The 17,018-nt window shown below is 42.5% G+C and overlaps 1 protein-coding gene across 6 annotated transcripts in view; it reads left to right on the top strand.

Moving 5' to 3' along the window:
• Positions 1-16,170, top strand: part of ZDHHC3 (zinc finger DHHC-type palmitoyltransferase 3) — a 98,237-nt gene extending 82,067 nt beyond the window's left edge. For 5 of the 6 annotated variants that reach the window (XM_040353142.1, XM_040353138.1, XM_040353141.1 and 2 more), the window contains one exon: positions 15,753-16,170. In XM_040353142.1, coding sequence (XP_040209076.1) covers positions 15,753-16,013 — 261 coding nt within the window. In that variant the 3' untranslated portion in view covers positions 16,014-16,170. Of the gene's footprint in view, positions 1-1,441; positions 7,207-15,752 lie in introns of those variants that run through there. The other variant, XM_040353143.1, reaches the window with a different exon arrangement.
• The last annotated feature ends 848 nt before the right edge of the window (positions 16,171-17,018 follow it).

Below are 17,018 nucleotides of genomic sequence, written 5' to 3'. Positions count from 1 at the left end.
AAATGGCTTCCTTTATCTTAGTGCAGTCCTCCTTCACTTACCTCATCCTTCAATTTTGCTTTTAAATGTCCTTATTTCTTCTGAGAAATCCTCACTTCCTGTTCTTTTGTCTGTAACTACACCCAGTAATGCAAGGCTTTCTCACTGGTGTGGTGTGTCGTGCTTGCCCCCTCCCTTGGACTACAGGAGAGTCAGGATGCCCACTAACACACAGTTCTTTTCTCTATCTGCAACGTAGAGAGCGTTCTGACTCTCCTGTTGTCCGGGGGGGGGGGGGCGAGCACAACACTCCACACCAGGGAGAAAGCCTCGCATTACTGTGTGGAGTTAGACAGAAGAACAGGAAGTGAGGATTTCTCAGAAGAAATATGGACTTTTAAAAGCAAAATCGAAGAATGAGGTAAGTGAAGGAGGACTGCACTAAGGTAAAGGAAGCTATTTAGGAAAAAAAATTGTACCTTTACAACCCCTTTTAAAGGAGAAGTTCAGGATTGAAAAAACACAAACATTTGTACCCACCTAGATGGCTGCAGCTGTCCCTCGTTTCCTCTAGACTGAGAACTGAGCAATCACAGACTGCTGATTGCTCAGTTCTCGGTCTTCACTGAGCAAAGAACAGTGACTGTCAGTCACTGGCTCACTACGATGCCCGTCCAGTGCTCACTGGAGTGCTAGACTCTAGAGTGGGTACGAGCAGCTGGCTCAGGCTCTCAGTGGCATGCTGATGGGCTGAGCAAGCTGCTGGTCAGGCATCTGGGTGGATCCTGATATTATTGTCAGGATCCCTGCAGAGCCTGGACTGGCTCAGTGACCTCAGCCGACAGCAGACTTTAGCCTGCTATTGACTGAATCGGGGCCACAGGGGAACAGAAATAAGTGCACTAATGTGACCCAAAATAGAAGTATGACCAAAATAGTTTTTGGCCATACTTCTTTTATAAGGCTAGATTGAGGGTAAGGGTAAAGCCACAAGTAATAAATAGGCCCTGAAGCACTAATGTGCCATCATAGCATTTGCTCTTCTTTTAGTTTTGCCCCACTATAAATGTATAAAGTTGAAATCTTTTCGTTTTCTTACTACAAAATGTATTTTATAGCTATTCTGTGTGACTTTGATCCCTTCTTTAACCTTTCTGTTTTCTAATCTTAACTATAATTGTTGGTGTTTGTGTTTCTTAACTGATCTGTACTGTTGGTGGCCTAGATTTCACATACTAGTTTAGTGTCTTTTTATGTTCTTGTGGGTAGGATACATTCATTTCCTTTCACAATACCACAGAACGTTCACCTTTTTTTTTATATGCCTTTTTTTTTTTTTTTTTTTTTTTTACTTGTTCCCACAGGACAACTGTGAGTTCATTTATACCATTGTATTGTCCTGTCACATATGATACCATAGCCAACCCACATTACTGAAAGTTTGTGATCTTTCTGTTTCCAGGGAATAGAACAGTTGAAAAAGGAAGAGAGAAGATGGGCTAAAAAAACAAAATGGATGAATCTGAAAGCAGTATTTGGCCATCCGTTCTCTATAGCATGGCTTAACCCCCTCGCCACTCCAGACCAGGGAAAAGCAGACCCTTATCAATATGTGGTCTGAAGATTTCTGTGCCAGTTTTACCACACAGAAAAAACAAACACCACAGTACTACCATTTACCAGCTTAACACTGAATGTTTCATACAAATACAACATATTATTTTTGTATTGGCTGAAAGTTCCTGCTGGGAAGAAGCCTCCAACGTACAGCAGTTGCTTGCTCCTGACTTCTGGAACCACTTGGTCTTTTCTTTCCATCTCTTCTTTCCTCACCATAACAAAATGGATGCCTTCCCTTTTGATTCTTCACTGCTTCGTCTCTTCTAACCAACTGGCTTTTTGACTTCAACTGCCATCATTTGCCATAGCGGACTGTGCCAATTAATCACTAACGTCTAGGACACACGTTCTTTTGAGCAAAACTTGAATTTGGTAGCATTTGAAATCTCTAGTAATAGTGGAAAGAGAGAGACCTCTTCTGGCTTGAACCTCAGATGTTTTGGTTTGCAGTAGTATTATGAGGTTTGAAGGGTCAAAGTAGCATCTCTTTATAGCTTGTAAAATATACATCAAATCATTATTTTACAGGTTCTTGTAAGATGACTGTAAACTGTTGCACAGAGGAAATGTATAGAGCTTATTCTTCAGTCAGATTGTTAGACCTGACTACACAAATCAATTCTTGCAAAATAATCATCTCTGGTATCCTGTTGTCAGAGCTAGGGAAGAAAAGGTTGGTTGCTCTTTAGCCACCAAATTCTTCCTTTTGTTTTGGCAAATGTGATTGGTTGCTGTAGGACATGTGTGGCATGTATTTTACTGCAACACATTCAATGGGCATGGTGATTTTGTAACCTTGGACCCACCCCCTAATGGTCGTTGTCCAAGCTCATGACTAGGACAATTGTGGAGTAACAGTGGACCTTATAACTGCAATTGTGGCATACATATCTTCCTAGTTAAATCTCTGTCCTCCTAGACTAAGTGCAGGGGGAGACCGCAACACAATTCTAGGATAGAAGTTATGTGTCTTAGTGGCAGTCCAATTTTATATTATAATTGTCCAAACATTCTTTAAAAATGTATGCATAGAGTATGGCCAGCCCTTCGAGTGCTCATTTTAGCCGACCCAAATTATCATGGTGAACCTAATCAGAGAAAATGCCTATTATTTAAAGCGAATGAGATTAAAGTTTGTAAATGTGAAGGTAATGTAGTGTTTTGAAATCGCAACATTATCTTTATGAAGGCAGGCCTTAGTTCATTACACAAATAAAATCATATACACCTTTTACTGGAAAAAAAAAAAGCATGACATTCTGGAAGGGTCTCCCTTTTTACGAGGCCTTCATGGTGAGACTTTTCACCCCTACATTTTTATTGATATTGACTTCAATTTGGCAGGTTTACAGCTATATTTCTTCTGTATTAGACTGTATTATGTGGTTTGGGAGAATTGCACATATGTGCAACCAGTGCACTTGAATGGTATTATTCTTACTTTTTAGGGATTTTTTGAGCATCTGTTGTGTCTTACCTTCATACATTTAAAATCTAGATATGGTGGCATCTATGGATGGCTTTATACCCAGGTATTGTTAAATGTGTACCATTTTTATTTTATTTTTTTATGTTTTTCTACATGTAGGGTAAACTCGCTGCCATCGGCACAAAAAAAAACTTTTTAGCTAATTTCTAGATTATTGCCATAAGCACTAACAAGCACTGTGGCTAAATTCTACATAATAAACTATAGCAGTCAGACTTTAGCCAGTGGAATTTTGTTGTGGTTGTAACTCTTCCTCTTTGCTTCAGCTTTAAACAGAAGACCACCAACAACTTTCCCTTCCAAAGAGGGAAAATCTACATTGATGCCCTCTAAGGCAGTGTGTATAAAATGTGCTGGACGCTAACAAACAGATTGTAGTACAAATTCAAAAGGATAATTTTTAGCTTTAAAATCCGTTCTTTGAGGTATTTACTGTATAACCAAGTATACTGTATAATAGAGCAAGAATGTGCAACCTCTGGCACTCCATATGTTATTGCTACACCGTGATGCTCATTTCAACAGTGGATCAAGGGTTGTATTTATATCCTTGGTCTGTAATTGTTAAATTGTGTTCAGTGCAAAAAAGAATTTTACCACAGCTGTATTGCAGTATTTATGAGTTGGTTTTCCTCATATCTCCCACGTTGTATCCCAGTATCATCATAAATGGTAGAAGGTAGTAACCTTATACCAGCATTAGACACTATAATTATATTACAATGTATCATATGTGTAACTCAGCAGTAATATTGATTCTCCATGTACAGGTATTTGTGTTCTATGTGACAAACACAACAAAAGTACTGTAGCCATTGAATGCTATCCTTACTGGATAATTACATATCTTTTTATACTGAAAAAAGTGCTAATTTTCCTATCAAACTATCCTCATACAAGGTTATTTAATAGTTCCGCTGTCCAGTTGTTAAATTTGTAAGTATATTTATTTTGTGATCTGCACAGAGCAAATGTTGTTCACCTTATTACTATTATCCCTTTCTAATATGTTTGCAATGTGGTAACTGTAAATGCTGTTTAAATCCCTAAATAGGCACAAATATAAAAGCAAATCCTAAGGCCTCGTTCACACTTGATTGATGCTAACATGTTGTGCTTTTTGTCATATATATATTGTAATATAATATTTTTTTTTGGAGTGGCACCATTCATTTAAATGGGTCTACCTCTGCTCCAAAAGCTCACTGAAGAAGCTTATGTACCAAAGTTTGGCACTGAGCCAGATGCATTTTTCATGTGTAAAACACGTGGCAAAACCTGCAACTGCTACCCATGTTTGGGTTGCCATTAAAAAAATAATGGCAGCACAACCACAGCGTGTTTTTCACACATTTGCAGAAACGCACATTTCTTCTACGCCCAGGTGTGTACAGGGCCTCTTATCGCTATTTTCAGAACGCATGCTGATGTAAAACTCCTTTAGCAATAAATCTTCTACGTGCCTTTGTTATGTGGCTTTTTGTTCAGTGAGCCACAATATTTTGTTACTGTTGGATCCTGCATACTTACTTACTAGAATTTGCCAGTAAAGCCCCACAGGAAAATTGGCTCCTCTTTTGATATGTTGTAACACTCCATGAGCATGCTACCCCCCTTCTGCTGCTTCTCAGACACATTCATTATAATCCAGGGCAAATGTGGATTCAGCATGCTTTTAAATATAGCACAAAAATTCTGCTTGGCTGTTTGCAATTTTGTTGTCGTGGGACCTGAACTTTGCAAACTGACAGAAATAATATAGCAGAGTGCAAAGGCAGAGTGCAAAGGCCTAGTTAAAATATTGCCTGTAGGTTCCCCACATCTGATCTGTCCCTCATTACTGGCCTACCATACATTTTTTTTTTTTCTGCACCGCGTGAGTGTAAAACCCATTTTGATAGGGAATCTGGGCTTTGCTTTCTCATAGCAGAACTGCCCCCTGATAAGTCGAAGCAGGGAGAGCCTTGCTTTGCAGGTCCTCTGGGACAGCTTTCTCTCCGGGAAGCAGAATACTGAGAAGTCCAATAGAGACATCACCAAATCTCCTGCGATTAGAAGTCTAATGCCCCGTACACACGATTGGAATTTCCGATGGAAAAAGTCAGACAGACCTTTTCCATCGGAAATTCCGACCGTGTGTATGCCCATCTTAGTTTTTCCATTGGTTATCCGAGGAATTCCGTCGGAGTTTACATAGAGAACATGTTCTCTTTTACTTTGATGGAATTATGATGTGAGTTTGGCCGGGCAAAAGCCTGATCGTGTGTACAGGGCATGAGGCAGCAGTGTCTTTTAGATGATGATCTCACCCTGCAGATATGCAGCTTTGGGGTAATTGCTCTGCTGTTTTTTAGAAGGAATTCAGGGGGAAAATGACATTGCTTTGGGATTCTGCTTAGAATCCCTTTGATTTCCTTAAGACAGGAAATTCTTCCTTTTTTGTGTAAAGTCCAATTTAATGTGTACAGCTGGTGTCTTACATTGTCTTTTTCAAGCTGCAACGTCACAGGCTTGTGACAGGAAATTCCCAATATATCAACCAGTAGGGACTATCGCTTGGAATATAACATTTTTGTTAGAAATACAGTATGTTCCAAGTATGTAGGACCTGTGTGCACCTTGCATAAAAACTGCACTAAACCTATTGCCCTTGCTTTCCTATGGCTTTGTCTTTATATATCACCCTTTATACTTTGGTACCTGTAAAATTAAGACAACCTAAAAAAAATTATAATTTTTTCTAGTGATTAAAATGTATCTACATTCATGTAAATTGCACTGTCAATAAAACATAGGCAGTTCTTGTCTGATTTATCCCTAAACATTTAACTCTAAGTATAATTATCACAAGACTAACTGAAGAGTTTTTTTAATCCTATGACAGGTGGAACTGTTGACATGTATATATTTCAGTTGTGTGTTTAGCCGTTTGCTTTGAATTTCACTTGGTATAAATTCTTTCAGAACGGCAACACAACTAAAATTAAACGACGTGAAATAAGATGCACTATACCAGGGGTTCATGTGTTAAAACTTGTGCTTTTAACAAACTAAAATAGCCCCTGCAGGTAATTGACACGTGTTTATACGTCCTGCAGTGATTTGTGAGCTGGTGGGCAGGTCTACATTAAACATCAGCGGAGCGGGTTTTTAACTTGCCCCGAAGTGTTGGGATACCTGCAGGGGCCAGAGAACTGCAACACGCCAAAGTTTTAACACATGGGCTACCAGAAAGGCAAGTACTGATCGTCTTCTCTTACAGACTAGCATTATTGTAGTTGTGACCATGTAGTGACAGGGGCACTTTAAGCATGTTATTGTAAGATGTTTTTAGAAGTTTGAATCTCTGTGTATATCTTCCCTAATTGACTGCATTGAAAGAACAATCGCTGTGCCGTGCTACTGAGCAGAAAGAGAAAAAATAGCTGCTCTCATGTACATATTAATTTATAAACTATACCGACATGAACTTTAGCGGATTACACCCACAATTTTTTCAAACAACTTAAAAAAAAAAAAAAAAAAAATGGGAATTATATGGCTACATTTTATCAAAGGCCTACACTGTCACATTGCCATTTGATGTTGTAACTCCTCTAATATTTGAGACTTTGCTTTAATTGTATAATGTGTAAAGTGATTGGACTAGAACTGATGGTTCCTAGGGTTCTGTGGAATCTAAGCATGATGGGAGCTTTAGTTACTACATATCTTTTTATTATTATGCTCAGTAATGGAGTGCAGAGGCTGTGCAGATCTGCTTTGCAGGATATATACTATAATTTTGGTCTGTAGAAATATACATGTATATGAAGAACACATTCCATTCATACATTGCTGCAGAGAATTTTTACTTATATTTTGGCAAATAACTGTACCATATGTATTTTATTTTTTTGAAAATTTTTGAAGATTATCATAGTCTTGATTTTCTGATGGGTAATGGTGTGATAATGACATGTAATCGGGCTTCCCAAGACTTATAGAATACCGTAGATTGGAAACTGTTTACTGTTTTATTTAAAATGTGAACTGAAAGCTGCATCTCATTTAGTTCTGTACAGTATATGCTTCCATACTGAAAACAATAATGCAATAAACGTTTTTCAAGAAAAAAAGATTTGTACATGTGGTCTATAACAAAAACAGTTGCGCATATATTGTGTGTATGTATAATGTAAAATCTATAATCTAAAATAAAATCAAAAACAGGTGGGTTGTAGAGTATATTTTATTGCTCATCGAGAAGCAAAAGCATACTTTTTTACTGTATGCTTTTTGCTTCCTAATGAGCAATAAAATACTCCCTCTATGTATTTTGTATTTGTTTGGTGGAACACACCAGGTTCCATGCACAGACTTTACATTTTTATATATATTAGTGTGTGTGTGTGTATAATAAATATATATTACACACAGACGCACGTGCACGCACACACACAGTATCTCACAAAGTGAGTACACCCCTTACATTGTAAATATTTTATTATATCTTTTCATGTGACAACACTGAAGAAATTACACTTTGTTACAATGTAAAGTAGTGAGTGTACAGCTTGTATGACAGTGCAAATTTGCTGTCTCCTCAAAATAACTTAACACGCAGCCATTAATGTCTAAACCACTGGCAACAAAAATGTCAATATTTTGTGTGGTTGCCATTTTTTTCCTGCACTGCCTTAACCCTTTTGAGCATGGAGTTCACCAGAGCGTCACAGGTTGCCACTGGAGTCTTTCACTCCTCCATGACGGCATCACAGAGCTGGTGGATGATAGAAACCTTGTGCTCCTCCACCTTCCTTTTTGAGGATGCCCCACAGATGCTCAATAGGGTTTAGGTCTGGAGACATGCTTGGGCAGTCCATCACCTTTACCCTCAGCTTCTTTAACAAGGCAGTGGTCATCTTGGAGGTATATTTGGGGTCGTTATGTTGGAATACTGCCCTGCAGCCCAGTCTCCGAAAGGAGTGGATTATGCTCTGCTTCAGTATGTCACAGTAAATGTTGGCATTCATGGGTTCCCTCAGTGAGCTGTAGCCTTGCGGCTTCACTGCCTGGTTCCATACTGCACATGTGCGAGTAGCGCAGCGCATTCCCAGTGGTCCTCGCTGTCTCCTGGGACCAGTGTGTTTCCCAGAAGGCAGCGGGGAGGGGAGTGACTCTAGTCTCTCCCCGGAAGTGGGTGCAAAATACCTGTATTATACAGGTATCTGCACCCCTCCCCCTGAAAGGTGCCAAATGTGACACCAGAGGGGGGAGGGTTCCGGAAAGCGGAAGTTCCAATTTTTGGGTGGAACTCGGCTTTAAAACTTCCTTGACTAAAAACTAATTAGCTGGTGTGCTGATACGAGTTAACTTGTGCAGACCTGTGTAAGGTGAGGGAGCAGTGGGATAAGCGCAAGGGCGTAGGAATAAAGTGCAAATTAGGAAAGGATAGAAGAAAAAGTTAAAGTTGTCAGGCTAATGTGAAAGTAATAAAATAGTGGACTTCCCATTAGGAGTTGTAAGTGAGAAGTAAGAAGTAAAAGGATAAGGAAATGTTGAAAGGGAAACCAGCTAAAAGGAACGGAGTGGGAAAACCTACAAAATATGGAATGGCAACAATGTTTGTGAAATTGGAAAACACCTTAAAAACAGCTATGGCAAAATTACATGGGGTTCTAGGTCAGATTCTCGGGAGTGGAGGATTCAGAAAAGAGGATTGACACACACTCGGTAATTATGGAACTGAGAGATGAAGTGGGAAAAACTACAAATAGAACAAAGAAATATGGCATATAAAGTCGAGGATTAAGAAAATCTAAACCGAAGTAAAAACTTGGGAATATGCGGAATACTGGAGATCGAACAGGAAAAACATTTAATAGGAATGATAAAAGATATTTAACCCTGTTCTAGATAGAACAGAGGATGACCTCTTAAAAATCGAAAGAGTATACCGGATCAGGAAACCACAAGGAATACCAGCAGAAATCCCTAGAGATGTCATAAGTGGGTTCCATATTTACAAGGAAAAGGTCCAAATTTGGGAGAATATGAGAGAACAGTCCTTTTTAAAACATGAGAATATCACTGCAGATATTTTCTGATCTTTTAACAGTAAACTTTAACTAGAAGGAGATATTTAAAACCCCTTGTGGAATCAATACGTAAGCAAGACATGCATCATAACTGGGGATTTGCAGCATGTTTGATAGGGCGGAAAAACGGTAGATCAGTGAAATTTAAGATTCCCAGAGGAACTACAAGATTTCTGTAAAAAAATGGAACTTCCCATGCCAGGAAGTTCCAGATTGAACCGATAAAAGAAAGACAAATGGTGATTAGTTCAGAAGAAAAATGGGACCTGGAAAAAAATAAGAAATAAGACTACTACAAAGGGAAGCCCAGAACGATAATGGGAGGTGTGGGTTTAGAGGGGGGCAGATGAGAAGCGTAATAAATGCCGAAGGTGATGGGAAAACTGCACACCTGGAGAGGTTGGGGAGTCCTTACCAAGGATAGGGAGGGAAGCCCACCCATCAGGCCAGCTAGAGTTCCACCCATCATAAGAAAGTAGACCGGTACCAGGTGACCCAAATTAGAACATCTATCTACAATAAGGGGAAAAAATTGGATCCCTAAATCAGAGTAGGGGGGTTGGGGAGGGGATGGGGGTAGAATAGAGGAGGGGTAAACCCGACAAACTCTGAACACAAACATGTTTTACTTTTGAGTCTCCAACCCCTCCCCCCTGCAGAGTCGCAATAGATCCCTTTTTGAAGCCTGAACTTGCTCTAGAGGAAGAATAGAGGCTTGGAGATCCGGGGATAAAAATATAAATAAAATTTAAATGAATACTTTTGAATTTCCTAACATATATAATGTAAGAGGCTTAAATAAAAAGACATAGGCCCGGATTCACAAAGCACTTACGCCGACGTATGTCGAGATACGCCGCGTAAGTGTAAATATGCATAGTCGTATCTGTGCGCCGTGCCCACAAAACTAGATACGCCTGAAAATAGGCTTCCTACGACCGACGTAACTTTCTTATGTCTGCGTATCATAGGCGCATATTTACGCTGGGCGCATTTGCCGCTCCCATTGATTTTGTATTAAAATATGCAAATGAGGGAGATACAGCGATTCACGAACGTACGTGTCGCCCGGCGCGGTGCGCGCAAGTTCAACGTCCGGCCTAAAGTTATTCCACATAAAGCAGGTGTAACTCGGCACCAGACGTGCACAGGTCAGCTGGACAGCAGCTGCAGCAACACCGTTACGGACGAGCTGAGCAACCACACTTGCAGGACAACACATCTGTATGTCAACATGCCAGGCAGGGCCGCCATCAGGAATTATGGGGCCCCTTACACAGCTTCAGGCATGGGCCTGGGGGGGGGGTGCTGCCGCGAATTGAGAAAGACGAAATAAAGAAAAATATATATATAAAAAAAGGAACTAAAAAGAATAAAACATTTTTTTTTAAATTATCAAAAACTTCATTTTTTTTTAAAAAAATAAAAAAGGTGACTTGCCATTTGGGGTCCCTAGCTCACACACACCACATCCACTTCACATTGCTTTAGCCCAAGTCCACCATGCAGGACTTGGGAGCAGCAACGCCACGCCAAGGCCCCAATGGTGTTGCTGTCCATTCATACCACATTCACACGGTCGTGCGGATAACCTCTCCCTGACGACCCAAGGTGACACGCCTTGCTGGCGGGCATGTCACCCACATTCACACACCAGTCACACTGTAGCCTGCACTACTGACCGTGCGCAGTCACTACAAAAATAAAAAAGCTCATAACCTGAGCAAAGAAAATAAAAAAGCTCATAACCTGAGCAAAGAAAATAAAAAAGCTCATAACCTGAGCAAAGAAAATAAAAAAGCTCATAACCTGAGCAAACAATTGCCCTGTCGTGTGCCAGGCCTGGTGCCACGGCTCCGGCTCCTCAGTTGTCTGGGGGAAGCCGCGGGTGGGAGGGGTGGGGCATCAGGAGGAGGATCATCCCCTGCTCTGTCCCTCCTGGCAGATGCTGGCTGCCTGCCCTCCAACGCAAGGGCAATGCGGGTGAGGACTGCGTTCGTCTGCGCCTGCATTCGCAGCTGGCGGGTGGTGGTGTGCCGCTGGTGGCGCCTGGTCTGCCGTCCCTCTGCCTCGATGGCAGCTGTGTTGGCCTGTACAGCCACTCCCAGGCTCCTCACCTCTGCCACGAGGCCTGATGTTGTAGCCTGCAGCTCCCCAATGTAAGTGACCATAGCAGCGCAGTTCGAACTGACATCCTGCAGGCTCTCACAGATTGAGGTGCTCTGCTCAGCCTGCTGTCAGGCACTGCTGCACAGTGGCTGCGGTGCCCTGCACAGCCACTGTGCATTCAGCCTGGGTCTTGGCTGAAGAGGCAAGAGCACCCATATGGCGCGTCTGGCGGGCCTGTTCCCTCGCAAGCCCTTCCTGGAGGGATTCAGGAACACCCCTTGTCTTCCGCGTAGCCTTCCTGGGGGCAGGAGAGGCTTGGGGCCGTCTGTACGGGGAGGCCCTTGAGGGGCTTTCCCTGATGGGGGAGGCCCTTGAGGGGCTTCCCCTGATGGGGGAGGAGGTTTGGGAGGGTCCAGGGATGATGTTCTCCTCCTCAAGGTATACACCTTCCTCAAGGTCACCATGCTCCTCCTAAACTTCTTCTAGAGGAGAGGTGTGGGCACACTCCTCCGGGGATGGCGTGGGTCGTCCAGCAGCTGACGATGGCCCCGCTCCCTCAAGCACATCTGTGGATGACACAAAGCATTCACATGTTGATGGACCCACACACTTGTCACATGTTCCCTTCCACCCCCTCACATGCTACACACCGGATAGGGGATAAAACACACTTACATGTCCTCAAGGCCTGGTCACCGGAGTCAAAGCCCTCCATGCCCTCCACTTGCTCCCTCTCCAGACAGCTGGCGATGACCTCCTCCTCATCCGTCAACCGCAGAGCAGAAGCTGGTCCTCCTCCTGTGCCCCTGGCGTGCCTCCTCATAAGGGCCAGCTTATCACGGACCCGACGTCTAAGATCATTGATCTTTTTACTTATATCGGCGGGGGTCCTGGTCTCGTTCCCAATGGCATTGACCTCCAGGGTAGTCTCCTCCAGGATCTCCCTCTTGTGTGCCCTGCTGGTCCTGACACTGTGGGCACCATGGAGGTACTTATCAAATTTGGCTATTGCCGAAATCGGGACAGCCCACTCCTCCTTCAAAAAATTCCTCTTCCTCCTCTCCTTGCCAACATTTGCAGCTGCCATCGCACAACAAAAGTACCTTGCTTCAGGGGGGAAACAAGCAGGATGTACTTTTGCACCGGACGGGCGTATGGCTGGGCGTATTTATGCGCTCTGCGTAAGCCGGTGGGCCGGCGTATCCCAGGTAGTTGCGCCGGCGTCACTGCGCATGCTTCGTTCATGATACGCCGGGCGTAAAACACTGCTCCACGCTCGGACCATCATTTGCATGGGGTCACACCCACTTCCACTTACGCCTTCGAAATCTAAGCCACAACAGGACAAAGCTTGGGGAGCACTGGCTTCCTGAATTCCATGCTTGCCTCTCTGCGCTGCGTCAGCGTAGAGAAAAGGAGATACGCTACGCCCGCATAAATATGCGCCAATGTATGTGAATCCGGGCCATAGGGTTTTGAAAGAAATTGAAAGATACTCTGCAAGTATAGTCTTCTTACAGGAGACTCTTGTATCACAGGATACAATTTTTTTTAATTATACTCCTAGACATCATCCGACGTGGTGCTATGGGGATTCCCAAAGGAGTGGCAATTGGGATAGCACAAGAAGTAAGATTTATAGTAGAAGATGGGAAGGTAGAACACGAAGGGAGGTATATCTTCCTGGAGGGAAGTCTGCAAGGAGTGAAAAGTACGTTGGCAACCGCTTATTGTCCTAATAAAAACCTGAAATATATATTTTAAAGGAATATTGGGAAAATGAATGGAGTTCAAAAAAGGCAAGTTAATTATAGCAGGAAACCTAAATTTGTGTGTGGACTAATGACTGCATAGTACCTCACTGGCACGGGGGACTGAGGAACAGCAACTTGGTAGGGATTAGAAAAAATATGTTTCAATCTCAAATAGTAGATGTGTTGATAATTCTACACCCTAGAGCAGTGATGGCGATCCTTGGCACAGCAGATGTTTTGCACCTAAATTTCCCATGATGCTCCACTGCACTGCAGAGTGCCAGAGCATCATGGGAAATGTAGTTCCAAAACTTTTGGAGTGCCAACGTTCGCCATCCCTGCCCTAGAGTAAAAGATTATTCCTTTAACTCCTCCGTGCATGGGACGTATTCCAGACTGAATTATATTATGGTAGATTACAGATTGTTAGAATCGGTAGTAAATACATCCATAGAAATGACTACAATATCAGATCATGCTCTTGTAATAATGAAAATAAAGGGTATTAACACTGCGTACAAAGATGTGGAAATTAAATGAAGATCTGATAAAGGACGAAGAAGTGGAAGGGATAATAAGAAAAGAATTCGAACAATACTTCACACAGAATGAAACCCCGGAGGTGTAGGAAGCCTATTGATATTCAAGTAGTTGTAAAGGTTCAGTTTTTTAAAATAACAAACGTGTCATACTTGCCTCCACTGTGCAGTTTGTTTTGCACAGAGTGGTCCCGCTCCACCTGTTCTGGGGTCCCATGGCGGCTCTCATGGCTCCTCCCCACCGCAATAGCTAACCCCCTCTGGGAAGCTACCTCCCCTGGGGATTACCTTGCAGGTGCGCTCCCATGTCATACACTCAGCGTCCATAGCTGCCGAGTTTATGACTCGGCCCCGCCCAGCGTCATTGGATTTGACAGCAGCGGGAGCCAATGGCTGCGCTGCTATCAATCTATCCAATTGACGCTGAGACTCCGTGGAGAAGAGGACCAGGGGGACGGTGTGCAGTGTCTGTGTGGAGTGTCGTGCTCGACCCCTACCCTGGAATACAGGAGAGTCAGGACGCTCTCTACGTTGCAGATAGAGAAAGGAGCTGTGTGTTAGTGGGCGTCCTGACTCTCCCGTAGTCCAAGGGAGGGGGCGAGCATGACACTCCACACCAGGGAGAAAGCCTTGCATTACTGTGTGGAGTTACAGACAGAAGAACAGGAAGTGAGGATTCCGCAGAAGAAACAAGGACATTTTAAAGCAAAATCGAAGGATGAGGTAAGTGAAGGAGGACTGCACTAAGGTCAAGGAAGCTATTTAGGATTTATTTTTTATTTTTTTACCTTTACAACCCCTTTAAGGGATATAGATAAACAGTTGTGAAGGTCAAATAGTTTGACTAGTCAAATTTTTTGGCTACAAAGCAGAGTTGAGGACTGCCGTACAACATCCACTAGTCTTCTATTAATCAGTTTGGAATGCCTTAAAATTTGTAGAAGCAATATAACCTCGAGGTTCTTTGATATAATGTTAAATAGTATATAATGCAACCATTAAAAATGTTGAAGATTATAGGCCCTGTTCACACTTGTGCGACTCACCCTGCTATTTGCCACTGCAAGTCATACACCATGATTGCCAATGAGTACTATTCATATTTGATCGACTTCAAGTCCCAGAGACTTCAAAGTAGTCATTGAACTCCTTTGGTCTGACTTTCATGCAACTTGAGGTCCATTAGACATCAAGATTACACAGGCATTGCTTCAAGTCACATCAAAGTTGCGTAACTTTAAGGTGTAAAAAGGGGCCTTAAAGAAAAACCTGCAAGAAAAAGGCATAATGAGCTAGTATGCTTCGCATACTACCTTATTATGAAATACTTGCCTTAGAACGATGCCCTGAATCAGCGCCGGCACACTGCTCAAAGGGCCAACGTCTTTCCCGGAGTTACTCCCGGGTTCGCAGGCTTCGGAGGTGTGATTGGCCGGACGGAGCTGCAATGACGTCATTCCCGCGCATGTGCACGGGAGCAGCTGATCACGGCACGGGCCCTGAAGAAACGGCACAAGTGGGCTATTTCTTTAGTGCGCATGCGTCCATGATGTCAGCGGCAGCGTATATAGTAAATATCTCCTAAATGGTGCACGTTTAGGTGATATTTAAAGTTCCTACCGGTAAGCCTTATTATAGCAAGCTTGACAGGAGGAAGGGGCCAGGACCTCCGGCGTGGGACCCGAGACCTGGAGGATCTGGACTGCTCTGTGCAAAACCCCTGCACAGAGCAGGTAAGTATAGCATGTTTGTCATTTTTAAAGAAAAAAAAAAACTAGACTTTAGTATCACTTTAAATTCTCATTTTGACATGTGGGTGTACCTCTTGAAAAAAACTTTAAATAAACCGTTATTAAACAATTAAATACCACTCCAGTTAAAGGACCAATACATTTTTCAACAATCAAAGGATTTGTAATTGTTGACAGCCAGTCTTGTGATTTACACACATCTTTCACTCTGCACAGCCGTACAATGAATTCCTTTCTGGCTCAGGAAAGTAGCTTCCATTGCCAGCTCTCTGCCTCCAGCCTGGTTTCTAGACAATGAATCGGAATCACTTATATGGAAATATTTTTAAAATATGTTAAAGAGTCTTGTGTTATTATATATGTAAATACTTTTCCAACTCATGGTTGCACTTTACCTTGAATTATTCTTTTTTTTTTTTTTCAACTCTCAGGGCATTGAAAAACTGAAGAATGAGACCCCATCCTGGGAAAAGGCCAGCAGCTGGGAAGGGTTGAAGCAAGCTTTTGGTGGTAGTTTCTCTCCTGGATGGTTAAGTCCTTTTTCAGGAACTGTTTATCAGAAAGTGCCATCAGATATTGAAAACGCATTGTCTGGAAAAGGCGGTGAAATAGTCATTGGAAAGATGGTAGGAAATGTGGAAGTCATAGAAGTGGGAGGTGAAGAGGAGTCCAATCATTCAAATAATAACTAAAACATTTTTAAAAAAGCACATCGGGCAGCACACAAACTTCCAATGTCTGTACCATTGGTGTGCTAAGCTTCTGCTTTGATATTTCATGATGATGACAATGTAAAGGGCTTTCCCTTCTGCACATTAATTTATCTACTAAATACATTGCTTTTATTTTTTTTCTGCATTTTCACTATGGATGTCATGATAACCTAAGTAAGGCTTTTTGCATTGAACCTCATATTAGAGAAAGATGTATGCTGCTTTGCTGAACTCATTCTGAACAGGATAGTTGCTTGGGTGTCCTGCTAAGGCTGTGGCCAGTGAAATCAGAAGTCCAGATGCAAAAGCTTGTTTTGGTTCTATGACTTAAAGTAGTTTGACCAGAGAGCCATGCAACAAGCTTTTAATGTTACACTGCTTATCTGTAATCATGGGTTACATTGAGGTACATGGCAACTTGACCTTGTCCATGAAAAACAGTAACATTCCTGCTTTAATAAAAGAAGGGCCATCTTTTTTGCTTTCTTCGATAAAGCAATCAACATGTAACCACCCTCTCTTTGCGGCACTATGTCAACTTCCTAGTAATAAGCGCCTAAAGCCCCGTACACACGGTCAGACCTTTGTCCAACCAAAATCACATCGAAATTCCGACGGAATTTCATAGAAGTAAAAGAGAACATGTTCTCTATCTAAACTCTGACGGAATTCCTTGGAAATAATCCGATGGGTCATACACAGGGTCGGAATTTCCAATGGAAAAAGTCCGTTTGACTTTTTCCATCAGAAATTCCAATCACGTGTATGACCCATCGGATTATTTCAAAGGAATTCCGTCATAAGAGGCCTTTCACACTGCTAGCGCCCAGGGGGTCAGCGGTAAAGCGCCGCCCCCAGTGTGAAAGTTTTTTTTGGCATAACTGTACTTTTAATCAGGGCTTTTTTTCTCAGACAATAGGTGCAGGAACTCCCCCTTTCCGAGTCACCCCTTTTCTCCACCCCCTACCCACCTCCCAGTCCTGC

This window comes from Rana temporaria, chromosome 5 (assembly GCF_905171775.1).
Source record: "Rana temporaria chromosome 5, aRanTem1.1, whole genome shotgun sequence".
In the NCBI taxonomy this organism is placed as follows: Eukaryota; Metazoa; Chordata; class Amphibia; order Anura; family Ranidae; genus Rana; species Rana temporaria.
Note: the sequence above shows the minus strand (reverse complement) of the source record. Positions and strands in the feature narration are given on the sequence as shown.